This window comes from Scyliorhinus torazame, chromosome 6 (assembly GCF_047496885.1).
Source record: "Scyliorhinus torazame isolate Kashiwa2021f chromosome 6, sScyTor2.1, whole genome shotgun sequence".
Classification (NCBI taxonomy): domain Eukaryota; kingdom Metazoa; phylum Chordata; class Chondrichthyes; order Carcharhiniformes; family Scyliorhinidae; genus Scyliorhinus; species Scyliorhinus torazame.
This window is the reverse complement of record NC_092712.1, coordinates 308,134,684-308,162,457: the sequence shown is the minus strand read 5'-3', so window position 1 is coordinate 308,162,457 and position 27,774 is coordinate 308,134,684. Positions and strand designations below refer to the sequence as shown.

Here is a 27,774-nt window from a genome sequence, read left to right as displayed (position 1 = left end):
CACCGTGCCACGCCAATGGCGCTGATTCTCCGCTCTCCAGAGAATCATTGGACCGGCGTTGGGGCGGCGTCGCACGATTCGCGGCCATCCCACCGATTCTCCGGCCCGGCCTGGGCTGAGAGAATCCCGCCCATGCTGTCCAGACTGCAGCTGCTTCCTGGGACCGAGCAGCCCTCTGACTGTCCGCTCACTCCGGAGTCCCTACCCCCACCTGATAAGCTGCAGCATGTGTGATGTGCGCACCAGAGCGTGACAATTCTTTTCACATTGAGTTATAAATTAACAAGGTGGCAGAAAATGGCTGGAGGAGTATCACTACCATATGACATCGGTGCTATGGAGGATGAGGTTGAATCCATTTGGGTGGAAATCAGGAATAGTAAGGTGAAAAAGTCACTGATAGGAGTAGTCTATAGGCCACCAAATAGTAACATTATGGTGGGGCAGGCAATAAACAAAGAAATAACGGATGCATGTAGAAATGGTACAGCAGTTATCATGGGGGATTTTAATCTACATGTCGATTGGTTTGACCAGGTCGGTCAAGGCAGCCTTGAGGAGGAGTTTATAGAATATATCCGCGATAGTTTTCTGGAACAGTATGTAATGGAACCTACGAGGGAACAAGTGGTCCTAGGTCTGGTTCTGTGTAATGCGACAGGATTGATTCATGATCTCAGAGTTCGGGATCCTCGCTGAAGGAGCGATCACAATATGGTGGAATTTAAAATACAGATGGAGGGTGAGAAGGTAAAATCAAACACTAGTGTTTTGTGCTTAAACAAAGGAAATTACAATGGGATGAGAGAAGAACTAGCTGAGGTAAACTGGGAGCAAAGACTTTATGGTGAAACAGTTGAGGAACAGTGGAGAGCCTTCCAAGCGATTTTTCACAGTGCTCAGCAAAGGTTTATACCAACAAAAAGGAAGGACTGTAGAAAGAGGGAATATCGACCGTGGATATCTAAGGAAATAAGGGAGAGTATCAAATTGAATGAAAAAGCATACAAAGTGGCAAAGATTAGTGGGAGACTAGAGGACTGGGAAATCTTTAGGGGGCAACAGAAAGCTACTAAAAAAGCTATAAAGAAGAGTAAGATAGATTATGAGAGTAAACTTGCTCAGAATATAAAAACAGATAGTAAAAGTTTCTACAAATATATAAAACAAAAAAGAGTGGCTAAGGTAAATATTGGTAAAGGAAGGACTGTAAAAAGAGGGAATATCGACCGTGGATATCGAAGGAAATAAGGGAGAGGATGAGAAGGGAGATTTAATAATGGGAGATGAGGAAATGGCTGAGGAACTGAACAGGTTTTTTGGGTCGGTCTTCACAGTGGAAAACATAAATAACATGCCAGTGACTGATAGAAATGAGGCTATGACAGGTGAGGACCTTGAGAGGATTGTTATCACTAAGGAGGTAGTGATGGGCAAGCTAATGGGGCTAAAGGTAGACAAGTCTCCTGGCCCTGATGGAATGCATCCCAGAGTGCAAAAAGAGATGGCTAGGGAAATTGCAAATGCACTAGTGATAATTTACCAACATTCACTAGTCTCTGGGGTGGTCCCGGCAGATTGGAAATTAGCAAATGTGACACCACTGTTTAAAAAAGGAGGTAGGCAGAAAGCAGGTAATTATAGGTAGTAGGGAAGATGATGGAATCCATCATCAAGGAAGAAATAGAGAGGCATCTGGATGGAAATTGTGCCATTGGGCAGACGCAGCATGGGTTCATAAAGGGCAGGTCGTGCCTAACTAATTTAGTGGAATTTTTTGAGGACATTACCAGTGCGGTAGATAACAGGGAGCCAATGGATGTGGTATATCTGGATTTCCAGAAAGTCTTTGACAAGGTGCCACACAAAAGGTTGCTGCATAAGATAAAGATGCATGGCATTAAGGGGAAAGTAGTAGCATGGATAGAGGATTGGTTAATGAATAGAAAACAAAGAGTGGGATTAATGGGTGTTTCTCTGGTTGGCAATCAGTAGCTAGTGGTGTCCCTCAGGGATCAGTGTTGGGCCCACAATTGTTCACAATTTACATAGATGATTTGGAGTTGGGGACCAAGGGCAATGTGTCCAAGTTTGCAGACGACACTAAGATGAGTGGTAAAGCAAAAAGTGCAGAGGATACCGGAAGTCTGCAGAGGGATTTGGGTAGGTTAAGTGAATGGGCTAGGGTCTGGCAGATGGAATACAATGTTCACAAATGTGAGGTTATCCATTTTGGTAGGAATAATAGCAAAAGGGATTATTATTTAAATGATAAAATATTAAAACATACCGCTGTGCAGAGAGACCTGGGTGTGCTAGTACATGAGTCACAAAAAGTTGGTTTACAGGTGATGAAGAAGGCAAATGGAGTTTTGTCCTTCATTGCTAGAGGGATGGAGTTTAAGACTAGGGAGGTTATGCTGTAATTGTATAAGGTGTTAGTGAGGCCACACCTGGAGTATTGTGTTCAGTTTTGGTCTCCTTACTTGAGAAAGGATGTACTGGCAATGGAAGATGTGCAGAGGAGATTCACTTGGTTAATCCCAGAGCTGAAGGGGTTGGATTATGAGGAGAGGTTGAGTAGACTGGGACTGTACTTGTTGGAATTTAGAAGTATGAGGGGGGATCTTATAGAAACATATAAAATTATGAAGGGAATAGATAGGATAGATGCGGGCAGGCTGTTTCCACTGGCGGGTAAAAGCAGAACTAGGGGGCATAGCCTCAAAATAAGAGGAAGTAGATTTAGGACTGAGTTTAGGAGGAACTTCTTCACCCAAAGGGTTGTGAATCTATGGAATTCTTTGCCCAGTGAAGCAGTAGAGGCTCCTTCATTAAATGTTTTTAAGATAAAGATAGATAGTTTTTTGAAGAATAAAGGGATTAAGGGTTTTGGTGTTCGGGCCGGAACGTGGATCTGAGTCCACAAAAGATCACCCATGATCTAATTGAATGGCGGAGCAAGCTCGAGATGGCCTACTCCTGCTCCTAGTTCTTATGTTCTTATATACAAAAAGAATTACAAAAATGAATTTGTTTTTTCAACATTGTTTTGTTCTTGTCAAGTTTACCAATGCCGTTGTTTATCTCTTTAAATAGGAACTACCATTGCTGGAATGAATGTTGGATGTCCAGATATGACCTGCCACCAGGTTACGATGGGTGGCAAGTTGTAGATGCTACACCTCAGGAGACCAGTGAAGGTGGGTCACTACAAGGCGTTGTCTCTCAAAATCTACATTTCTCACATTGATGTTGGTCATGAAAATGCTCCTGATGCTGAAACCCAATAAACCGGGAGAGACAATAACTTTGAGAAATATAAAACACAAAATATGTGCCGAGGTAATTCATTAACGTGTGAACATTACATACGGACATATGAATTAGGAGCAGGGATAGGCCATTCGGCCCCTCGAGACTGCTCTGCCAGTCAGTGAGATCATGGCTGGTCTGATTGTAACCTCAACCCCACATTTTGCCTACCTCCGATATCCTCTCCCACCCCCACCCCCTTGTTAATCAAGAATCTATATAACCTCTGCCTTAAAAGTATTCAAAGACTCTGCTCTCACTGCCTTTTCAGGAGGAGACTTCGAAAGACTCCCGGCCCTCTGAGGGAAAGAATTCTCCTCAACTCCTGAAATGGGTGACCCCTTTTTGAACTGTTGACCCTGATTTTAGATTCTCTCACAAGAGGAAACATCCTTCCCACATCCGCCCTGTCATTACCTCTCAGGATCATGGCTCTGATATATCCATTGACCTTTTTGCTCTTGCACTTTTGGGCCTTGCGATATCATGGCGCTAAGTGAATGTTCATCACTGATTGAACAAGTCAATGATCTGTCCAGCAGGCATCAGTTCCCTGCATGGAGTTATATAGACATCACTTAGAGCTTTAACCCTGAACATTAACACAATTCAGGAGGTGCCAGTGCTTTGAACTAGAATGCCTGCATGTGTTTTTGTCTTTGTCTTTCTGGTGGAAGAGGATGTTTGTTACAATCAGGCCATGCTGAACACAATTTGTCACCAGGAAGACACTATTTGCAATGGATTTTCCCACTTTGTTTTTCCCAATGGTTTTGCTCCAGACATTGGAGTCACGACCAACTCTGGTATTAAAGACCCTCAGAAGAAATATCTTTTCTTCTTTTGGGATGGCAGTGAGGACTTCTTCAATGTCAGAATAGGGCTTTTCCTCAATCATTTCCTCAGATGGAAGGGTCGGGACGTAAGCACCAATGACAGTGGCATAATGGGCGGCACGGTAGCACAGTGGTTAGCAGCGTTGCTTCACAGCGGCAGGGACCCGGGTTCGATTCCCGACTGGGTCACTGACTGTGCGGAGTCTGCACGTACTCCCTGTGTCTGCGTGGATTTCCTCCGGGTGCTCCGGTTTCCTCCCACAAGTCTTGAAAGATGTGTTTGTTAGGTGAATTGGGCATTCTGAATTCTCCCTCAGTGTACCCGAACAGGCGCCGGAATGTGGTGACTAGGTGCTTTTCACAGTAACGTCATTGCAGTGTTAATGTAAACCTACTTGTGACAATAATAAAGATTATTATTAGATTATTATTGTATTGGTTACGGCTGTGCTGGAGGTGAAGTGTCAGGAGTCAGACATTTATACAATTGGGGAGTTCTGATCCCATTCAAGATTGTAAAAAACAGCTCCATGGTGACGAATATCGTTGTCAGCCTTTCCTTTCCACAAGGAGGTGTGTGTGCCTTCGTGTTCCTTCAGCTGTCCCTCTCCAGGAAGGCAATGCCAATTTGCAGTCTTGATAGCTCACATGGTAGGATTGCCATTCTTTTTCCTGGTTGGTCAGTCTTGAGATTATCTAGGAATATCTAACATTCCAAGTCGCAAGATTTAACATTTTATTTATTTGACCACAGAGCTGGTAATACCACAGGATGTGGTTTCCCCAGCCAGGACGGAGTGGAACAGCCAATTTTTAAAGTACCTTTTCCGGACCCAGAGCGGACTTATTGCTCACAGATACTGCTGCCGAAAGACACCTCTGTCAAAACACAGAAAGACCTTTTGTTGCTTCTGTCACCTGTGTGAAAATTCTAGGGACAGCTCGGTTCATAGCCCCGTCCCCACCACTATCTCTTCATCAACACAGGTCTTGGCAAATGAACCCTGGTTAAAACCTGTATCTGGCCTTGGGGCACCATCATTGAACATGTGAGCTTGATGTGATTGGCGGCCTGGTTTCCGCATTTGCAACTGGTGAGATGCACAGTTTTCCTTTGCTTGTTCTGTCTTTGAGGACATTTTGGACCGCATTTTGGCTGGCCCCATTACTGCCAGGGTGGGGGGGATGAGGGGGTGATGGAGCGAGGGTGGGGTGGGGGGGGGGGGGTGAGGGGGTGGGGTGGGCAAGGGTGGGGGGTGCGTGCTGCGACTGGGAGCAAGGAGCCCCAGTGGCACCGGTCAAGGGATTCCCGGGACACACAAACCTCTCCATCACGTCGAGGCGGTGACCCAAGGAGGGCAAGATCAGTATTCATCAGAAATAGAACTCAGTAGAATCTAGAAAAGGGAAGAGTCTGGGAAATGTAGAATAACAAAGCGAAATGCAAGTGGTAAAAATCAAATGAAACAATGAAATTCTGGAAATACACAGCGAACAGAGAGCACCCGTGCAGAGGAGAAAGATGAGGATGTTTCAGATGTGGGATTTGCAACAGAACCAAAGATGGAAGGATAAATGGATTTTGGTCAGGTTGGAAAAAGAGGGGAGGAGATGAGGAAAGGGCCGGATCTCAGAGACGGATAAGTGAGCTTCACATCGCATGTTTATCTAAAATGACTCTCTGGGCTAGATTTTTCCGCTCCGACCGCTGCAAGAACGTCACGGGAAAATCCATTGACCTCGGACGGGATTCTCCGGTCGCCGGGCGAACAGGTCCGGAGAATCCCGCCCTCTGTGTCAATAATGCCAGGTGCATTATTTCCTCCATTCATTTTGCCTTTGCAGCTATAAGTCTGAATATCGGACCCCATTAAGTCTTGTAGAGTCATGGAGTCATTATGGCGCAGAAGGAGGCCATTTGGCCCATTGAGTTTCTGCCGGCTCTCAATGGAACAATCCGATCAGTCTCACTCTCGAGCCCGAACCCCATGGCCTTGCGAGCGTATTTCCTTCAAATACCTGTCTAAGTACCTATTGGAATAATTCATCTCCCCTTCCGCCACGCTCCTGGGCAGCGGATTCCAGGTCATTAGCAATCGCTGCATAAAAACATTCATCCTCACAGTCCCCCCATAGACTCTCTCGCCCAAAACGTAATCCCCCTAGTCCTGGTACCATTGGCTAATGGGAACAACTTTTCTTTTCTGCCCCTTATCTGAACCTATCATAATCTTGTATTGCTCCATCATTCAATTGCTTTGCTCTGAGAGTAATTTATATTGCAATGTAAAGTTCTGGATACATTCATTCCATTGAGTTTGATATTATTTTGATTATTCATGTTCTTTTTCTCAGGCATGTTTAGGTGTGGGCCAGCTTCCGTTAATGCCATAAAACACGGTCAAGTCTGCTTTCCCCATGATGCGCCTTTCATTTATGCCGAGGTATGTGGGAAACCCAAGGATGTGCAGCTGTCCTCAAAATTCATAGAATGTGGGCAAATTGGTCTAACCCTGCCAGCACAACAGTGTCAATACTGAGGCGTTTGTTCATATCATGCAGCCCAGACGTGAATTCTCCCTCCCAGTCAGTATAAAGGTATAGGGGTGGATTCTCCATTCAATGCCATTCCGATTGGGATTTCCAACCTGGTGGTGAATAGAGCGTCGAGGGAAAACTAGGGCCGGGATTCTCCCATCTGAAGGCAGAGGGTTGACGCCGTCGTAAAAACTGGAGAGTTTAACGACGGCATCATCGTGCCGCTATGTGTAGCGATCCTCTGCCCTACAGGAGGCGAGCACGGCACTGGAGCGACCCATACCGTTCCAGCTGCCGATACCGATGTCAAACGGGTGGCGTGGGTCTGCGCATGCATGCTGCGATCGGCGCGAATGCGTGCAGGCATGGGAGCTCCCTTCTCCACGCCGGCCCCGACGCAACATGGCGTAAGGCTACAGGGGCCCGCGCGGAGCAAAAGAGGCCCCCACCACAAGAGGCCGGCCCGTCGATCGGTAGGCCCGATCATGTGCCAGGCCACGGTGGGAGCATTCCACACCTTTGGGGCGGCGCGATGCCCGTCTGATTTGCACGTTTTGGGCGCCAGTCGGCGGACTTTGCGCCGTTTCCTGAGAATTTCACCCCAGATGTGAAAGGTGCCGGTGGGACCCGGGCTTTTTTTTGGCCGGCCACTCGGCCCCTCCCGTGCAGAGAATTGCCGAGGCCGAGTGGCCGCCGCGCCGGGGCCAATGGTGCCGATTCCCCGGTGACCGGAGAATCGGCGGATCGGCGTCGGGGCGGCATCGCGCGAATCGCGCCCGGCCCGGCGATTCTCCGACCCAGTGTGGGCTGAGAGAATCCCGCCCGATGTTTTGTGCTTTGCGATGCTCCAATCCCCGCAGACAGCCTCAGCATGCTACCCCCACAGGGACACCCCCCACAGCATGCATGCATGTGAATGATCTGGCCCACCCCCAGCCCCATCGGACCCCTCCATCAGATCCCCCATCAGGGGCAGGATTCTCTCAGCGCACGCTGGGTCGGAGAATCGGCAGCCGGGCGCGATGCCGTGAGCGCCCACTAACGCTCCCCATCAGACATCAGTCACACCTGCCTGAACGCTTGACAGTTTTCTGCTGAGGAAATGAGGGAGCGAAAGCACTTAGCTCCTTTTGATGTGGTGAGGAGATGTCATTCACAGCAAGAGTCACAAACATTGTCAATTACTGGCTAGTGAAGCATATTGCTCAGTGAAATTGAATGGGAGATTTACATTTAAAGGCTGTCAAGGGATTTGAAGACTTTTGAAGTATACCTGGCTTTCAAAGAAGCTCTGACACTTGCAGCAGCTGCTGCTTTAAATTCTTTTGTCTGAGGCAGCAGATGTTAGAGAAGGGTAAGTGAAAATGCAGTCATTTTTCACTCGACTGCCTGGACTGCATTTTCAGCTTTCAGTCAGGGCTGGCTGATGGGGATCTCTGATGGGAAGGTCTCTGATGGGGGGTTTCTGTTGGAGGCAGTCTCTGATGGGGAGGTCTCTGATGGAGAAGGTCTCTGAATGGGGTGGTCTCTGATGTGGGAGGTCTCTAATGGGGGCGGTCTCTGATGGAGAAGGTCTCTGAGTGGGGTGGTCTCTGATGTGGGAGGTCTCTAATGGGGCAGTCTCTGATGGGGAGGTCTCTGATGGGGGAGGTCTCTGATGGGGGAGGTCTCTGATGGGGGAAGTCTCTGATGGGGGAAGTCTCTGATGGGGAGGTCTCTCATGGGGAGGTCTCTGATGTGGGAGGTCTCTGATGGAGGCGGTCTCTAATGGGGGCGGTCTCTGATGGGGAGATCTCTGATGGGGAGATCTCTGATGGGGCAGTCTCTGAGTGGGGCGGTCTCTAATGGGGGCGGTCTCTGATGGGGTGGTCTCTGATGGGGGCGGTGTCTGATGGGGCGGTCTCTGATGGGGAGGTCTCTGATGGGGGAGGTCTCTGATGGGGGAGGTCTCTAATGGGGGAGGTCTCTAATGGGGGAGATCTCTGATGGGGGAGGTCTCTAATGGGGCGGTCTCTAATGGGGGCAGTCTCTGATGGGCCGGTCTCTGATGGGGTGGTCTCTGATGGGGTGGTCTCTGATGGGGTGGTCTCTGATGGGGTGGTCTCTGATGGGGCGGTCTCTGATGTGGGAGGTCACTAATGGAGGTGGTCTCTAATGGGAGTGGTCTCTAATGTGAGAGGTCTCTAATGGGGGCAGTCTCTGATGGGGGGTGTCTGATGGGGGAGGTCTCTGATGGGGGAGGTCTCTGGTGTGGGAGGTCTCTAATGGGGGTCGTCTCTGCTGGGGGCGGTCTCTAATGGGGGCGGCCTCTGATGGGGGCGGTCTCTAATGGGGCGGTCTCTGATGCGGCGGTGTCTGATGGGGCGGTCTCTGATGGGGCGGTCTCTGATGGGGAGGTCTCTGATGGGGGTGGTCTCTGATGGCGGAAGTCTCTAATGGGGGAGGTCTCGAATGGGGGAGGTCTCTGATGGGGGAGGTCTCTAATGGGGGAGTTATCTAATGGGGCGGTCCCTAATGGGGGCAGTCTCTGATTGGGGCGGTCTCTGATGGGGGAGGTCTCTGATGGGGAGGTCTCTGATGGGGAGTTCTCTGATGGGGTGGTCTCTGATGGGGTGGTCTCTGATGGGGCGGTCTCTGATGTGGGAGGTCTCTAATGGAGGTGGTCTCTAATGGGGGGTGTCTGATGGAGGCGGGCTCTGATGGGGGAGGTCTCTGATGGGGGAGGTCTCTGATGGGGGAGGTCTCTGATGGGGGCGGTCTCTAATGGGGAGGTCTCTGGTGTGGGAGGTCTCTGATGGGGGCGGTCTCAGATGGGGCGGTCTCTGATGGGGCAGTCTCTGATGGGGCAGTCTCTGATGGGGGAGGTCTCTGATGGGGGAGGTCTCTGATGGGGAGGTCTCTAATGGGGCGGTCTCTGATGTGGGAGGTCTATAAAGGCGCGGTCTCTGATGGGGCCGGTCTCGGATGTGGGAGGTCTCTAATGGGGCAGTCTCTAATGGGGGTCTCTGATGGGGCGGTCTCTGATGGGGGAGGTCACTGATTGGTGAGGTCTCTGATGGGGGAGGTCACTGATTGGGGGTGTCTGATGGAGGTGGTCTCTGATGGGGGCGGTCTCTGATGGGGGAGGTCTCTATTGGGGGTGGTCTCTGATGGGGGTCTCTGATGGGGCGGTCTCTGATGGGGGAGGTCTCTAATGGGGGTGGTCTCTGATGGTGGTCTCTGATGGGGGCGGTCTCTGATTGGGAGGTCTCTAATGGGGGTGGTCTCTGATGGTGGTCTCTGATGGGGGCGGTCTCTGATGGGGGAGGTCTCTAATGGGGGTGGTCTCTGATGGTGGTCTCTGATGGGGGTGGTCTCTGATGGGGGGATGTCTGATGGAGGTGGCCTATGATTGGGGCGGTCTCTGATGGGGGTGCTCTCTGATGTGGTCTCTGATGGGGCAGTCTCTGATGGGGGGATGTCTGATGGAGGTGGCCTATGATGGGGGCGGTCTCTGATGGAGGCGGTCTCTGATGGGGGTCTCTGATGGGGCGGTCTCTGATGGGGGAGGTCACTAATTGGTGAGGTCTCGGATGGGGGAGGTCACTGATTGGGGGTGTCTGATGGAGGTGGTCTCTGATGGGGGCGGTCTCTGATGGGGGAGGTCTCTAATGGGGGTGGTCTCTGATGGGGGTCTCTGATGGGGCGGTCTCTGATGGGGGAGGTCTCTACTGGGGGTGGTCTCTGATGGTGGTCCCTGATGGGGGCGGTCTCTGATGGGGGAAGTCTCTAATGGGGGTGGTCTCTGATGGGGGTCTCTGATGGGGGCGGTCACTGATGGGGGAGGTCTCTAATGGGGGTGGTCTCTGATGGTGGTCTCTGATGGGGGCGGTCTCTGATGGGGGAGGTCACTGATTGGGGTGTCTGATGGGGCGGTCTCTGATGGGGGAGGTGTGTCTGATTGAGGTGGTCTATGATGGGGGCGGTCTCTGATGGGGGAGGTCTCTGATGGGGAGGTGTCTGATGAGGGAGGTCACTGATTGGGGGTGTCTGATGGAGGTGGTCTCTGATGGAGGTGGTCTCTGATGGGGGTCTCTGATGGGGGCGGTCTCTGATGGGGGCGGTCTCTGATGGGTGAGGTCTCTGATGGGGAGGTCGCTAATGGGGGTGGCCTCTGATGGGGGCGGTCTCTGATGGGGCGGTCTCTGATGGGGGAGGTCTCTGTTGGGGAGGTGTCTGATGGGGGAGGTCACTGATTGGGGGTGTCTGATGGAGGTGGTCTCTGATGGAGCTGGTCTCTGATTGGGGTCTCTGATGGGGGCGGTCTCTGATGGGGGCGGTCTCTGATGGGGGCGGTCTCTGATGGGTGAGGTCTCTGATGGGGAGGTCTCTAATGGGGGTGGTCTCTCATGGGGGTCTCTGATGGGGGTGGTCTCTGATGGGGGAGGTCTCTGATGGGTGAGGTCTCTGATGGGGGAGGTCACTGATTGGGGGAGGTCTCTAATGGGGGTGGTCTCTGATGGGGGTGTCTGATGGAGGTGGTCTCTGATGGGGAGGTGTCTGATGAGGGAGGTCACTGATTGGGGGTGTCTGATGGAGGTGGTCTCTGATGGAGGTGGTCTCTGATGGGGGTCTCTGATGGGGGCGGTCTCTGATGGGGGCGGTCTCTGATGGGTGAGGTCTCTGATGGGGAGGTCTCTAATGGGGGTGGTCTCTGATGGGGGCGGTCTCTGATGGGGCGGTCTCTGATGGGGGAGGTCTCTGTTGGGGAGGTGTCTGATGGGGGAGGTCACTGATTGGGGGTGTCTGATGGAGGTGGTCTCTGATGGAGCTGGTCTCTGATGGGGGTCTCTGATGGGGGCGGTCTCTGATGGGGGCGGTCTCTGATGGGTGAGGTCTCTGATGGGGGAGGTCTCTAATGGGGGTGGTCTATGAAGGGGGCGGTCTCTGATTGGTGAGGTCTCTGATGGGGGAGGTCACTGATTGGGGGTGTCTGATGGAGGTGGTCTCTGATGGGGGCGGTCTCTGATGGGGGAGGTCTCTAATGGGGGTGGTCTCTGATGGGGGTCTCTAATGGGGGTGGTCTCTGATGGGTGCGGTCTCTGATGGGGGCGGTCTCTGATGGGGGAGGTCTCTGATGGGGAGGTGTCTGATGGGGGAGGTCACTGATTGGGGGTGTCTGATGGAGGTGGTCTCTGATGGGGGCGGTCTCTGATGGGGGCGGTCTCTGATGGGGGAGGTCTCTAATGGGGGTGGTCAAGATGGGGGTCTCTGATGGGGCGGTCTCTGATGGGGGCGGTCTCTGATGGGCCGGTCTCTGATGGGGGAGGTCACTGATTGGGGTGTCTGATGGAGGTGGTCTATGAAGGGGGCGGTCTCTGATGGGTGAGGTCTCTGATGGGGGAGGTCACTGATTGGTGTGTCTGATGGAGGTGGTCTATGATGGGGAGCTCTAATGGGGGGAACAGGATTTGCATTGTGGGGGGGAGCGGGTCCCGTCATTGAACCTCGGTATCATGCCACCTGCTCAAAATGACCCCCCAATACCAGGATTCCGATGGAATGCAGCGAGCTGTCCCCATGCATACATTTGTATGGTAAAGGAGAGAAACCCAGCGGAGACCAGGGGCGATTACCCACTTAGGCTCCAGGACGGAGAATCCTGGCTATAACCTCCCAGGTTAATAACCTCTGTTGTCAAATCAGGGATCTCTATTCCAGTGCCATAATTACAAATGTTTATGGCTACGATCCTATTCCCATTAAACTGCTAAACACCAGACTTCCCATCCAGGTCCTTGTACCAGCTGAAATTGCTAAGGTTGCTCTTTCCTTTGCTACTGTCCCCTTTCAAATCAGCTGTTATCACCACCCACTCCACTCTCTGAAAAACCACACTTAACCTCTTTGTCCTTGCAAACTACCCTCTCCCTTCTCCAAACTCACTTGCCTGTCCTTGAATGTGTTGCTGTCTCCTAAATCCATGTCCATCTTTCATTTGACTCATACATACAAACATATCAACATAGGAATTAGGATCAGGACTCAGCCACTCAGCCCCTCAAGCCTGCTACTCCATTCAGTAAGACCATGGCTCATCCACCCTGACAAGGCCCCTCAGAATCTCATCTGTTTCAATCAAGTCGCCTCATTACTCTGATAAACTCCAGCAGATACAAGCCTAGCCTGTCCAACCTTTCCCCATAAGACAAACAGTCCATTCCAGGTGTTAGTCTAGTAAACCATCTGTGAGTTCCTTCTCATCCATTTACATCTTTCCTTACAGAGGGACACCAATACCGTGCAGAATACGTTAGATGTGGTGTCACCGATGCCCTCTATAACTGAAGGATAAACTCCCTATATGTTTATTCAATTCCCTTCACAAAAACAATAACATTCTGTCAACTTTCTGAATTACTTACTGTACCTGCACACTAAGCTTTTGTCATTCATGGGCTAGGACATCCAGATCCCTCTGAATCTCAGAGCTCTGCAATCTGCCACAATTTGGATAATAAGCTTCTTTTTAATTTTTCCTGCCCAAATGGAAAATTTCACATTTCCCCATGTTATACTGCATATGCCAAAGCTTTGACCACTCCTTAACCCATCGAAATCCATTTGTAGCTTCCTCATGTCCTCTTCACAACTTACTTTCCTTCCTATCTTTGTGTTATCAGCAAAACCTTGGGTTGAATTCTCCGCACCCCGCGCAGAAATCGTGGCCGGCGCTGGAGCGGAGAATCCATTTCCCCACATGGAATCGGGGTGGGTGCCGGTTCCCCAATTTACCGGGCCCCGCAAATCCGCCGCGCCACATATCCCCTACCTGCGGCCATTGCCATTCACCGTCCCCGACTGGCCGAGTCCCAACAGCGTGGATCTAACATGATCCGGCTGGTCGGGATAGTAAAATGACCGCTGCGGACTCAGTCTGTGGCCGCTCTAGTCAGGGACCGGGCAATTTTGGGGTGGGCAGTCTGGGTCGGGCACGCAGCCGATCGCAGTCCAGCTCCGTGGTCTGAGTCCGCCATGGAGCACGGCGCGGCCACTGGAGGCCGCCGTCGTGCGCATGCACGGCCTTTGACTCTGACGTGCGGGGCCCATATCCGTTTGGCACACCACTCGTTACATCTTGCCAACCATAAAAAGTCTCATTTATGCCTACTCTCTGTTTCCTGTTAGCTAGCCAATCCTCAATCCATGCCAATATGTTACCCCCTGCACCATGAGCTTTTATTTTCGGCAACAACCTTTGATGTGGCACCTCAGCAAATCTCTTCTGGAAATCTAAGTACAGGCTATCTACCAGTTCCCCTTTATCCACAGCACATGTTTCCGCTTCTGTCATGTGAGAGTACCTTTCAGACATGGATGTTTAAGCAATGTACCTTTAAGAAAACCGTGATGTCAGAGAGTGGGTGGAGCTGAGGTCAGGTCAGCCATTTTGCAGTTTAGTTTTGCAGTTTGAAAAGAGCTTGGGAGGGTCTGTGTTTGCAGTGAGCTGGATCTCTGCCATGAAAGACTATCTCTGGATCATTTGGGTGATTTAAACTCATAATAGTAAAGCCTTTAACCTGATGTGATTCTGTTTAAAGGTGTTAAGTCTCTTGGAAGTTTGAAGGAACATTTTGAGGAATTATTTACTGTTGCAATATTTTCGGAGTTATCTTTGCAGTAAGGAGTGTTAAGAGATCCAATGTTTATTTAAGATGTTAAGTTGAGTTCATGGAATAAACATTGTTTTGTGTTTAAAATCCCACGTGTCCATAATTGTAATCCCACACCTAGGGAAAAAGCCATGTGCTAGGAAAAGCAACAAATACATTAAAGGAAGAGGTCGGTTGAACTCCATGATAGATTTTGGGGTTCTGAAAACACCTCGCCCATACCACTTCAAAGACCTTCAACAAATTTATTTCCCTTTCACAAAACCATATTGACTGTGCCCGATTACCTTGAATTTTTCGAAGTGCCCTGCTATATCTCTTCAATAAGACCTTCTAAAATTTTTCCCATGACAGATGTTAAGCTAACTGGCCTGTAATTTCCTGCTTTAAATAAAGGAATTACATTTGCTGTTTACTGATCGAATGGAACCTTCCCCGAATCTCGGGAATTTGGGGACATTAAAACCATTGCATGAACTAAGGGGTGGGGCCACGCAGTCTCCATGGAATTTCACTTATTATTTACAAACAGCGGCCGGTTTAAATCTAAAAAAACAAACGCAAATGTCTCCAATCTCACAAACCACGCCCTCTCTCTCGTTCACTCGGAGCGTGCCAGAAGAGTTGCAAGATATCCTCGCAATCAGCATTTATGCACCTGGATGCTCGTGGCCCTTCAGTTATATCCCCCAAACATTCATCATTGTTGAGGAGTTTTATAATAAATGTGACTTTGCCCAAGGTAAAGCATTTGTGCAAATACATAAAACAATGGTCCGTGGATATAAATTCCATGTACCCATAAATGAGCAAGTCTCAAGAATAACACCAATAAAGTTGAGTTTAACATGAGTCCAGCCAATGTAAATGGGGGTGGGGATTGGGGGGGTGCGCCTCTGTGGCTCAGGTCAGGTTTGGGTACCGGCCAAGTCCTGCTGAACAGGATTCTTGCTAGGCCGTGCCGGACCTGCCCAGGCTTCTCCTGTGCCGGTGATGGAGCGGGACCTCTCCGGTCTCTCAGCTGGTGTCAGCTCCGAGCTTCAACCAGCAGCCAATTCGGTTCCCGAGGCGAGGAGAGTGGAGGGGGAGTCTGCCTGGGCGGGGCGGCTGAGGGAAGGTGCTGAGGGCGTCGCCTCAAATGGTGCGGCAGGTGGCGTAAATACCCACAGTGTCCAGCCACGTTGTGAAAGTGGTGACCTCTTAGAACCACCGAATTCCTACAGTGCAGAAGGAGGCCATTCGGCCCATCGAGGCTGCACCAACCCTCCGAAAGGAGTGCGGCCGCCAGCCCCAGAGTGAAGATGAAGAGGAGCCAGAATGGATGAAAAAGAAGGCGGGAGGAGCGGCCAGAGGAAGGGCGCAAGCGGCGGGTAGAGGCTGGGCAGGCAGCTTCTGGAAAGGGGGCAATGAACTGGTACCAGGAGATGATCAGGCCAGCCAGCAGGAAGTGAAGGAAGAGGCAGCAGCAACTGGGAGACAAACCGAGGGAGCAACCGGGCGGCAAAGGGGCAAAACAGCCAAGGAGGAAGAATGAAGCAAAAAATAAATAAACGCTCAGCAATCCACTTTAAATCACACACACAAACTGCTGAACAAATAATCCTCTGGATTTGAATGCACTCCTGTCTGGGGTTCCAGTCTTTCACCCTTTGCAAATCTGAGCTCATCCCAAGGCCTGCTTACCCATCACCCCATGTGCTTGCTTCATCTACATTGGCACCCGCTCCAGCAAGGCCTTGAATTTAAAATAATTCTGCCTGTGTCTAAAATCCTGCCATGCTCTCACCCCTCTCTTCTTCAGTAACTTCCTCCATCCCCACAAGTTACTAAGAACTCTGTGTTGGTCTAATTCTGGCTCATCCCTGATTTCCATTGGCCAGAGGAAAGCTTGTCTAGCTCCTAATTCTTCCAAACCCCTACACCTCTCTCTCAGATGTTTTTTATAACATTCACCGACCGCTCCTTATGTGGTCCGGTGGAAATTTTGTTGGCAATGCTCCCGTGAAGCGCATTGGAACATTTAACTGCAGTGAAAATATTCGAGAAAGAAATTTGTTGTTTTTCCATTTTTCATAGTTTCGTGAGATATAAGAGCCATTGACATTGGCACAAAAGCAGCAATAGAATCAGCTTCAGAAATTTCCCAAAATAAAGTTTCCACTGGTAATATGGAATATTCACCCAGTGACTCAATATGCTTATAGGTGTAAGTCACCAAATGCAACTTGATCCAACCGTGATCTTTCTTTTCTGTACCTTTCCATTCTACAACCATTCTGATTAACGCATCACATTTTGGCCAATCGATTCGCAATGTTTGTGATCTTGGCAGCAATGAAAATATTGAAATTGTAGGAGTTCTGGCTACAATTGTTTGTGAAAGAATATGGCCAATTAAAGACTTCCACAAATGGAACTCCCTCAACAACCCCCTTCCGCCAATGTATTGTCCATGGGGTTGAAAACACAACCGGGAAAAGATGCAGACTGGCACCTCCATCCCAGAATGGTTTCAGCAATATTAAAAATAGAACATGTCAGACAGATAAGGTGCTGAAATTGTTGCCAGCATAATCGAGGACAGTACAATAAAGCTAACTTTATTTGTTCTTGCAATTAAAATCACCTTCCCCCTTTGTGAATGCGCCATGCATCACTTAGCTGCGAGTACTCGTTTATGTCTTTATGTTAATCCGTAAATAGCAACCTCATTAGTGTCGTAGCATCTCATTAGCTGAAGAAAGTAAAAGCCAAAACACGTTCTTCTCAATTTTTCTCTCACTTTCTCTGTTGCTCTCTTGAACATGTTCTCTCTTCCAACCTCTGTTTTGCCACACTCAGTTCTTTCAGCACTTGATCCCACTACTCCGTCTCTTTCATTCTCCGATATTAATTATTTGCTCCTCTTCAGAGCTGCGGCCGTTAAATTCCCCACTAATCCCCCCCCCCCACCAATGGTTAGTGACTTGACAGGGGCTTGTGTTTCAGGCCACTCTGTCCGGCCGTCCGATGAGATGAGATGCGGCCTTTCATACCAAAGCAAAATACTGGAACTCTGAAATAAATCCTAGGAAATGCTGGACATACTCAGCAGGTTTGGCAGCATCTGTGGAGAGAGAAAGAGTTAGGCTTCAGGTCAGCGACCATTCACCAGAACTGGAAAATGTTAGCAATGTAATAGGTTTTAAGTAAGTACAGAGGGCGGGGAGGAAAGAACGAAAGAGAAGGTCTGTGATAGGGTGGAAGACTGGAGAGACGGAATGGCGGAAGAGATCATGGTGCAAGGCAAAAGTGGGGGCTGGTGATGAGACAAGTAAAAAAAGAGATGGGCTGAATGGAGGTGTAAATGGGGATAACAGAACCATGACCAAAACTGGTGGGTGTCCAAAACAAGAGAAGTAATGGTTCTGATCTGAAATGATTGAACTTCATGTTGAGTCTGGGAGGTTGTGAAATGTGGCATTACGTATTTATCCAGTGACACAACCAAGAAACATCCCATAAATGGACAGATTGTTCCATTAGGTCACCGGCAAGGCTTGCTTTTCTGCACATTGAGAGGAGATTAAAATAATTTGAATATCGATGAAGTTTTTTGTCTTGCAAACATCAGAACAAATGCCAGAATGCCAAATTTCCAATCATTGCCACTATTTACACTGTGGATAAAGGGTTGAAAAGCCGACTCTGATTGGTGAAGGCATTACCATGGAGAAAGCAATGGTAAACCAAAGCCTCCCCAACCTTCCGGGTAATTCAAAAAGGTGCAAGGCTTGAACAGTTTCCTTTTGTTTGCAGAGAACAGGTCCCTGTGTATGAATGGATGTCGCTTCTAACCAGCATAAATGATTATGTTACAACTCGACTGATTATCTTAAATTGGTTGTTCGTGTAGCTATTAGCACACTCAGGATTGTTCAACAAGTGCTGCCCAATCACGGAATAACACCTAACAGTATGCGTTTTGTAAACTGGTGGGGTAGGGTCTGTACTCTGCGGGTCTCAAACAATTGAAGAATGTACAGTTTGATTATATCCACCAACTACTAGGTCACATGGCCGACCAAATTAATGTTAATGTTCCTGGTAGCACATTATAAACCACTTTGCCTCACTTGGTGTGTAAGTTAATTTTGATTTTCTGCTTCAAGGTTAACAGTGATGTTGTATACTGGAACAGAGAGAAGGATGGTTCCCTGACTAAAGGTGATGTGAAGACTAAAGAAGTTGGAAAATTAATTGTTACAAAGGAGATTGGATCAGATGGAAAACAAGATATCACAGATCAATATAAGTACCAGGAGGGTGAGTACGGGCCCACATCTTTAATGTAGTTTAAAATCCTTATAAAAAATGAAAAATTGGCATAATTTTCTTTTCATGGGATTTGTGCGTGAACTGAATCAGAGCAAAGGTAAGAGCCAATCACATTACTGTGGACCTGGATAGACCAGGTAAAGATAGGAGATTAGTGAACCAGATGGGTTTTTACTACAATTGATGATGGTTGACATGGCCGAGACCTTTACCAAGACTAACTTCCAATTCCAGATTTCTTTAAGATTGAATTTAAATTCCACCAACTGCCTTGATGGGATTTGAATGCATGTCCCCAGAGCACGAGGAAAGATTACCAGTCTCGGGATATTGTCACGACACCACCATCTCTTCCCTGATTGTCATAGGAGACACGAAGACCGGGAACACCAAGGCAGGTTTCACAGCAGTCCTGTACATCTTATCGGCAGGACCTCAGCGTTATTTATTTTGTTCTGTTTACCACCCAGGTTCTGGCCAAATGGACAACCTGACAGAAGGGCAGGAGAGGGCACCCATGACAGGAGGCTGCGAACCTGGGTCCCTTGGGAATGGTCCCAGAAATTGGGAGGCTTGTGGAAGGGTGCACAATTGAGAGGAGGGAAGACTACGCTGAGAAGCAGGAGAGGCCTGCATTTGGGAGAGTAGATGAGACTTAGGTCTGTGGACAAATATTCCGTGATCAGAAACGGGCAGGCCTGTGATCGGGGGATGAGAGAAGCCTGTCTTGACTGGAGGGATGGGCTGACGATCTAGAGTCTGTGATTAGAAGCGGGGGGAAGGCCTGTGATTAGGAGGGAGGGGGGAAGGCCTCTGATTGAGAAGGAGGAGATGACTGTGATTATTGGGAGGAGGGACATGTGATTGCCTCGAGGGAGCGGCATGTGATTGGGCCTATGGAGTGTTGGCCTTTATTGGTAGAGGGATTGAGTTCCGGAGTCAGGAGGTCATGTTGCAGCTGTACAGAATTCTGGTACGGCCGCATTTGGAGTATTGCGTACAGTTCTGGTCAACGCATTATAGGAAGGACGTGGAGGCTTTGGAGCGGGTGCAGAGGAGATTTACCAGGATGTTGCCTGGTATGGAGGGAAAATCTTATGAGGAAAGGCTGATGGACTTGAGGTTGTTTTCGTTGGAGAGAAGAAGGTTAAGAGGAGACTTAATAGAGGCATACAAAATGATTAGGGGGTTGGATAGGGTGGACAGTGAGAGCCTTCTCCCGCGGATGGAAATGGCTGGCACGAGGGGACATAACTTTAAACTGAGGGGTAATAGATATAGGACAGAGGTCAGAAGTAAGTTCTTTACGCAAAGAGTAGTGAGGCCGTGGAATGCCCTACCTGCTACAGTAGTGAACTCGCCAACATTGAGGGCATTTAAAAGTTTATTGGATAAACATATGGATGATAATGGTATAGTGTAGGTTAGATGGCTTTTGTTTCGGTGCAACATCGTGGGCCGAAGGGCCTGTACTGCGCTGTATTGTTCTATGTTCTATGTTCTCACAGAGGCCTGTGATTGGGATGGTGAGAGAGGCCTGTGATTGGGATAATAGTAGAGAGAGGAGTGAGGCCTGTGATCTTCTCCCAACTCTCTCTGACTGCCGTCCCACCTGACTTCTGAGAAACCCACAAGGCAGTGGTTAGTTTTAAATCAGGTTCCTAATTGTATTGTGAGAACCTAATGTTATATGTGAATGAAGCTGGCTGCCTCGCCCTGGCAGGACACTCGGCTAACATACTATCCACTGCTATAAGAAGGCAGCAGGCATGTGCATGTTGGGTTCATGATCGCTGTGTTCAAGTCTTTAAGCCAACCCACCACTCCTCAACTCACTCGCACTCACCTTGGGGTGCGCAGGAGGGATTAATAGTGAGGCCATTGGATTTAATACAATTGGAATATTTAGATCCCTTTTCTAGCTTCAGACTGACATATTTCAGTAATAGTTCTGTGATTTAACACTTCTTTCAGGGACGTTTCAATTGCAGAGAGATCAAGCACTCATACTTAGGGGTTTCTGTCCATTAGTTTCAAAAGACAGAAAGCATGGGATACCTTCACAATTTCTGGAAGCACGCTGCCTGGGCGTACCAGTAATTCCCCCTCCGTCCCCCCATCCCCAGAGCACTGACCCACCCTCTGAACCTACAAAAGCAACCCAGAGATTAATTTGCTACTGTTGACTGAACAGCAATAAAAGTCAAAGGTACCAAGTGAAACTTCACTAAGTGGCTGGCAAGGCCTGAAGGACAAAAACCCAGTCCCATTCTCCCAAGAGGAGGCAGAGAACACAAGGCATGTAGACAAGAAGATTGGGAATCCAATGTTGCAGCGCTACCAAGCGTGTCTTGGCAGTCCCAGAGCATCCCAAAGCGACAGACAGTTAAGTGAACCACCCACCTTCAGTCAGGAGGGGTGGCCGCATTGCGATAGACTGGCCGATAGAAAGTTTAGGCCGCTTCAGTTTGCGGAGTTTTTCTCCTTGCAGAAGCAGAGGTTGAGAGAAGTTTTGACAGAGGTGTTCAAAATCATGGAGAGGTCTGGGCACATTGGGCGGAGAGAATCGCTTCCCATTGTTGCCAGAGGACACTGATTTAACCTGGTTGGTCAAAGAACCAAAGGTGACCTGAGGGGAAGCGACTTAATGCAGCAAGTGGTTAGGGCAGCTCGGTAGCATTGTGGTTAGCACAATTGCTTCACAGCTCCAGGGTCCCAGGTTCGATTCCCGGCTTGGGTCACTGTCTGTGCGGAGTCTGCACGTTCTCCCCGTGTGTGCGTGGGTTTCCTCCGGGTGCTCCGGTTTCCTCCCACAGTCCAAAGATGTGCAGGTTAGATGGATTGGTGAAGCTAAATTGCCCTTAGTGTCCAAAATTTGCCGTTAGTGTTGGGTGGGGTTACTGGGTTATGGGGATAGGGTGGAGTGTTGACCTTGGGTAGGGTGCTCTTTCCAAGAGCCGATGCAGACTCGTTGGGCCTCCTCCTGCTCTGTAAATTCTGCGATTCTAGGATCTGGAATGCACTACCTGAGAGTGCAGTAGAGGCCGATTCAATTGTGGTTTTTAAAAGGGGTAAGTGTCTGAAGGGCCAAATTATTTAGCACATTATGGGGAAAGAGCAAGTGGTGGGACTAGATGAGTAGCTCTTGCAGAGTGCTAGCAGGGATAGGATGCGCCGAATGCCCTCCATCTTTTCTGTAAACATTCTCTGATTCTAGCTCACGGTCTGACCATAACTAATGGTGAGGTAAAGGCTGTTTTAGACTAAATCCCATCAGAAGGGAAGCTGAACCGACAAAAGGTCCAACTTCCATTCCCTGCAGCCAGTGAGCATGGTCCACGCGAGAGGTTGAAGTCTGATATCAGTGTGACACTCACCTTTCCCAGCTGCACTTGCACACTATGCCACTTTAACAGGCTGGCCTTGGGCAACATGCCAGGCCCTCGCCACAGGTAAATGCACTGATCAGGGTCTGATTACATCATTCAGCCTCTGATGCCGGTTTAGCTCTTTTTTGGTGAGATGCTTGCCTACAGCTGAACTTGCAGGAGTACCAATTGCCAAGGAGCAGCAGGCCCAGAAGGGAGACAAGGAGGTGACATATTTATTCCTTTTCAAATGTCCTTCCTTGCCAAGAAGAGCAGGAATGAAACAACAACAGCTTGCATTTATATAGCACCTTTTTGCAGAGCAATATGTCCCAAGGTGCTTGATGGAAGCAGAGGTTTACCCTGAGCCAAAGAAATTATAAGAATAAAGAGATAGGTTTTAAGGAGGGTCTTAAGGATGAGAGCGAGAGAGGGAGGGAAGGAATTCAAGAATTAGGGCCTTGTACAGCCGGCAATGCTGGAGGTAGAGGAGGCATGGGATGTTTATGCTGGAGGAACACAGGGCTTTTGGACGGTTGTACGGCTGGAGGAGGTTACAGAAATGGTGAGGGGTAAATCTACACAGGGATTTGAACACGTGGATGAGGTATTTAAATCAGAGCATTGGTGAACTAACTGGATGCTCAGTGAGCAGAGGATGATGGATGTTTCACTCTGCAAGGTGAAAGAAGGTTTAGCAAGCACAGCAACGTACTTTGCGTCATTTCCACTAACGGCGCCATCACAGACCCCTTAGGGCTTGATGTTCAGTTGCTGTCAGAGTGGGTAGCGGAGACAGAGGGGGCGTGCCACTCTGTTGGCTCCAGCCTGCCTTCGGATCCATTTTCAGGAATGTGGGATGGGGGAACCCAGGGCTCACATGGGCAGCGGACCCAACTCGTTAAGGGTCTATTATGGCCAATTAAAGGAGGCCAACTAGGATTTTCCAGTCAGGCTCCAGGTTCCCCACAGGCAGCAAAGGACAGTTTACCTGCCTGAAGGCAGCCTCCCAATGCCGCAACCCCCCTGCCTCCCTGGATACAGCAGCAGACAGGCTACCCTCTCGAGGGGATCCCTCTTCTCCCTGCGTGGTGACCCGGGTTGCATTTTTTATTTTTGATACAAAATAATTTTGAGGAGGATGCCTCCATTTTGAAGGGCCCTCTCCCTCACTGGCCTACCATCACGGCCTACTGCTCCCCCCCCCCCCCAGTTGGAAGGCCTCTGACTGTCCCGCTAGCTTTGAGAGCCCACCTGCTACCCTTACTGGATGACGAGACCCCCCTCTGGCCATCAAATCACAGTGACTGTTCCCCACACAGTGCGGGCTTTTGACCACCATTTGAACCTGCCAGACTCAGATCCCCAGAGGAAAAGTCCTACCCCCAGTTGGCGCCTCCGCACTGGAATTCTGTTCTATTTCCCCTCACTTGTCACATTTCCATGCAGCCTTCTGAAAGGCAGTAAGTATTTTATAATCAGTTTTGGGTTGTTCTAGTGTCAGTCAATTTTAAAGAAAAAAATGTTTTCACAACCACCGGACCAACAACAATGAAGACTTGGCCATTGCCAAGTATGAGGTTGTGGGAGAGATTGAAATCCATTTACTGATATTTTCCATGAATACATAAATAAAATCAGTGCAGCTAGACAGACAAATGATTTAAAATGATATTAATAGTTACAAAAATAAACCAACTACTTCTGGGCAGCAGAAATGACCCTGAAAGGTTATAAAATTTCAGCAACTTTGGAGATCCCACGACAGGCAAATGCACACAATTTATCCGAAGGTTATAAAAACCAATTCACAGCCAATGAGGTACTTTCGAAGTGCAGTCACTTTTACAATGTAGGAAATACAGCAGTCAACGTGTGCTCAGCAAGCTCCCAGAAAAAGCAATGTGAGAACGATCGGATAATCTTGGGATTTTCTTGGCATCTTGATTGGCCAGGACACTGGGAATAACTCTCCTGCTCTTCTTCGGAATAGTGCCATGGGATCTTTTACATTCACCTGAGCAGGCAGATAGGGCCTCAGCTTAATGTCTCGCCCAAAAGACTGCACCTCCAACAGTGCAGCACTCTCCCTCAGTATTGCACTGGAGTGCCACCATAGCATACCAAATCCGAATTGCTACGAAACAACGTGCCTGGTGCTGAACATGAATATTTACAAGTGTGGAGTCTCATTTGCTCAGATTTAATTAATGCTGATGATTTAAAACTTTTTGTTTTTGTCTCTTTCATCCCTCTCTCGATTCCATCTATCTTTCATTCTTTTTCTGTATCTAGCCTTCTGTCCATAACTTAATTACAAATGAGCCACTGACACTTCCTGATTCAGAGGGCGCATAGCGTAAATATTCGTCAATCAGATTGGTTAAAGCGACACACAATCTCTTGCCCTGTACACACACACCTCCTGGATCACCTGTAGATTGCGTTGTGCTGAAATGGCTTTCTAATTATTACAATTTCCAGTGCAAATGCCGATAGTAGGTCTGATTAATGGATGTTCATTTCTGAACTGACTGGAAAAAGCAGCTCCCATTTCCCCAGTCTTTGCAATGAAATTATATCAGCATGGGCAGTGGAATGTTTGAGGCTTAAAGTCACTGGTTTTTAAAAGCAATGATTAAAGATTAGTTCTAGTGATCTTCACACACTTGCGACAAATTTAAGTATACGTTACAGCTTACTTTGTGCAACATTTATATTGCCTCAAAATTTAGGATCAGAGAACATTTAAATTCAACAAATGCAACTGTGTTTGAGTGTGTGGCAGATCTGTGCACGATTCCGCACAGGTGTGGAAATAAGGTATTGCACTGTTTCTATCTGATAGTTACCCAGCCCATGGTGCTGCAGAGTTGCAACACAGCGACAGAATGAAAATACTGTAAATGGGAAATGCGCAACATTATGGTGCAGGTGCAGAGAGTTAGACAGATGAGCACAATGTGTGCTCAATAAAGTCAGTTTTAAAGCACCAAGTGAAAATTTAATACTGCAAAAAATGTCACATGGCATAATCGAACCCTGGGATTTATACATAGCTTGTCAGAATTTGGTGAAGTTAGACATTTCTTGGTGATGTATATTGCTGCCACATCAGACAGTTTATTAAAACTGTAATCAAATTTGTCATACTGCTGGGGATTTCATGTAATTTGCACAAATTGAATGTGCGCTTGTGGGGGAAGTGTTGCTCTCTCTGTTTTGTACAGTGACACTGTAAACATAGGTTTCATCATGTGTATCTGCAGCGTTCCTTCACGGCAGGCAGAGTCATTCTACCCCCATAATTCTTTCACTGCATTTCATTGAGTAATCTTTCTCCATCTCTGCGTTTTGCCAGGGAGTGGGATTTCTTTCCCCTGTGGACTTCTGAACCCCCGGTGCCCATCCCAAACGAGGGGTGGAAGCCCACCCGGCGTGGGAAACAGTCACCCTCTGATGATTTTCCCTGATTTGGCCACTAAATGACACAAGGCGGGCTCGCCGTCCAATGAGGGACAGTGGCCGGGCTCTGAAAGCTGGAGACCCAATCAGAGGCCTTGCAGCTTGCTAGCAGCAGCAGGATGCCATAGCAGGTCATTGGGAGACAGAGCGCTTCGTAATGGAGACACCCCCTCTCCAACCATTCTGAGAAAACAGATGTTGCAGCCTTGCTGCCATTGTTGGGAGATGTGGTGGGACGGGGAGCTGTGAAGGTGGGTGCAGCATAAACCTCAACCAGGTGACCATTTCATAGAATTCATCATAGAATTTACAGTACAGAAGGAGGCCATTCGGCCCATCGAGTCTGCACCGGTTCTTGGAAAGAGCACCCTACCCAAGGTCAACACTTCCACCCTCTCCCCATAACCCAGTAACCCCATCCAACACTAAGGGCAATTTTGGACACTAAGGACAATTTATCATGGCCAATCCACCTAACCTGCACATCTTTGGACTGTGGGAGGAAACCTGAGCACCCGGAGGAAACCCACGCACACATGGGGAGAATGTGCAGACTCCGCACAGACAGTGGCCCTAGCCGGAATCGAACCTGGGACCCTGGAGCTGTGAAGCATGAAGCAATTGTGCTATCCACAATGCTACCATGCTGCTATTGACTGCTTCTGAACCCATACAGGCAAGGGGAACCTTGAGGCTGGACGGGTAGAACTGGCTCCTTGCTCTGCTGAAGAGAGGTCGCTTCCAGGCAGCTTACGCAGCTCCTGCTACCTGCATAGAAAATCAAAGTTAGCTTCCATCAGTAGCCCTCAATAGACTTTCGATTAGCTCAATAGGCACCTCCCCCTCCCACCTTAGCTCCGGAAAATGGCCCAGGGATGGGTTGGAGCTCGTGAACCAACACTTAGGCTGGTGGCTGAAATTCCCTGTCTGCTTCCATCTCTGGTCCTGACGGAAGCAAAAAATCTGATTGGCTGGCAGCTCTAGAGGGTAGGGCTTCCTACCAAGCACGGACCGAAGCTCCACTCTCACTCCGTTAAGGCTGCCCCAGCCTAATAATAATAATAATCTTTATTAGTGTCAAAAGTAGGCTTACATTGCAATGAAGTTACTGTGAAAATCTCCTAGTTGCCACATTCCGGCGCATATTCGGGTACACAGAGGGAGAATTCAGAATGTCCAATTCACCTAACAAGCACGTCTTTCGGGACTTGTGGGAGGAAACCGGAGCACCTGGAGGAAACCCACGCAGACACGGGGAGAAAGTGAAGACTACGCACACACAGTGAGCAACCAGGTCTATGGTAGGTTGGCTGACCACGGATCTTTCGGCCGATGGGGGCGAGAATACAGTGCCCCCCCAAAAATTCACCCCGCAGCCTTGAAGTTTTGCAATGCACAAAGTGAGAGATATTCTCAGGAAATTCTTTTGTCTGTTCTCTTGAAATTTAAAGAGTTAAATCCCCCTGCAAAAAGTCATGGAGGAAAGGCATTTATACAGACATGTTAAACAGCAAATTGTTGTGCATTTTCAGGACATTAATCTTTTAACAAGCAACTTTAAGACCTGGGCAACTGGTTTATGGTGAGCCGTTTCATCTGCTGACCTATCTGAAGTAGCTGGGTCAAGGAGCTCTTCCTTGGGCCGGACTCTCGTTCCTCTGGGTTGACAGGGGCTGGTTTAGCACAGGGCTAAATCGCTGGCTTTGAAAGCAGGCCAGCAGCATGGTTCAATTCCCATAACAGCCTCCCCGAACAGGCGCCGGAATGTGGCGACTAGGGACTTTTCACAGTAACTTCATTTGAAGCCTACTTGTGACAATAAGCGATTTTCATTTTCATTTTCATTTCATTCAGAGACATTCAACAGGGCAGGAAAACATTCACTGGTCCGTCCACCCCTGTCCCCGCACAGCTACCCAATACCTTGTCTGCAGTGGTACTGTTCGGGGTTTTGAGAGTAAAGTACCTGAGTCGTCACCCACACTAACCACGTCTATCGAATAATCATGGAGCCACTGGAGCCCGTGACGTTTTGAATGTTCCCTCATAGCATGCAAAGTCTCATCTCGGAAGCTTTACAGTCCAAGCCAGAGGTGGGCACCACTTTATTTGTTGTAAATTTGAACATTCATTGCCGGGATTGCAGTGTTCAGACGCCAAGTCACGCGGTGACCCAGATTTTCACCCCTGGGAGAGAACACTCAGCTCTGCGAACCTGAGCTTTAGAAATGGCTGCCCGACATTGCGGTTTTCACTTTGGGGATTTGGCAGGCTGGATTAGAA

At 48.9% G+C, this 27,774-nt stretch overlaps 1 protein-coding gene across 2 annotated transcripts in view; it reads left to right on the top strand.

Annotated features, from left to right (window-relative positions):
• The window catches only part of LOC140425576 (coagulation factor XIII A chain-like), a 140,906-nt gene that overhangs the window by 94,156 nt on the left and 18,976 nt on the right, over positions 1 to 27,774 (top strand). For both annotated transcript variants that reach the window (XM_072510022.1, XM_072510024.1), the window contains exons 9-11: positions 3,100 to 3,203; positions 6,507 to 6,595; positions 18,493 to 18,646. In XM_072510022.1, the coding sequence (XP_072366123.1) occupies positions 3,100 to 3,203; positions 6,507 to 6,595; positions 18,493 to 18,646 (347 nt within the window). The remainder of the gene's footprint in view (positions 1 to 3,099; positions 3,204 to 6,506; positions 6,596 to 18,492; positions 18,647 to 27,774) is intronic.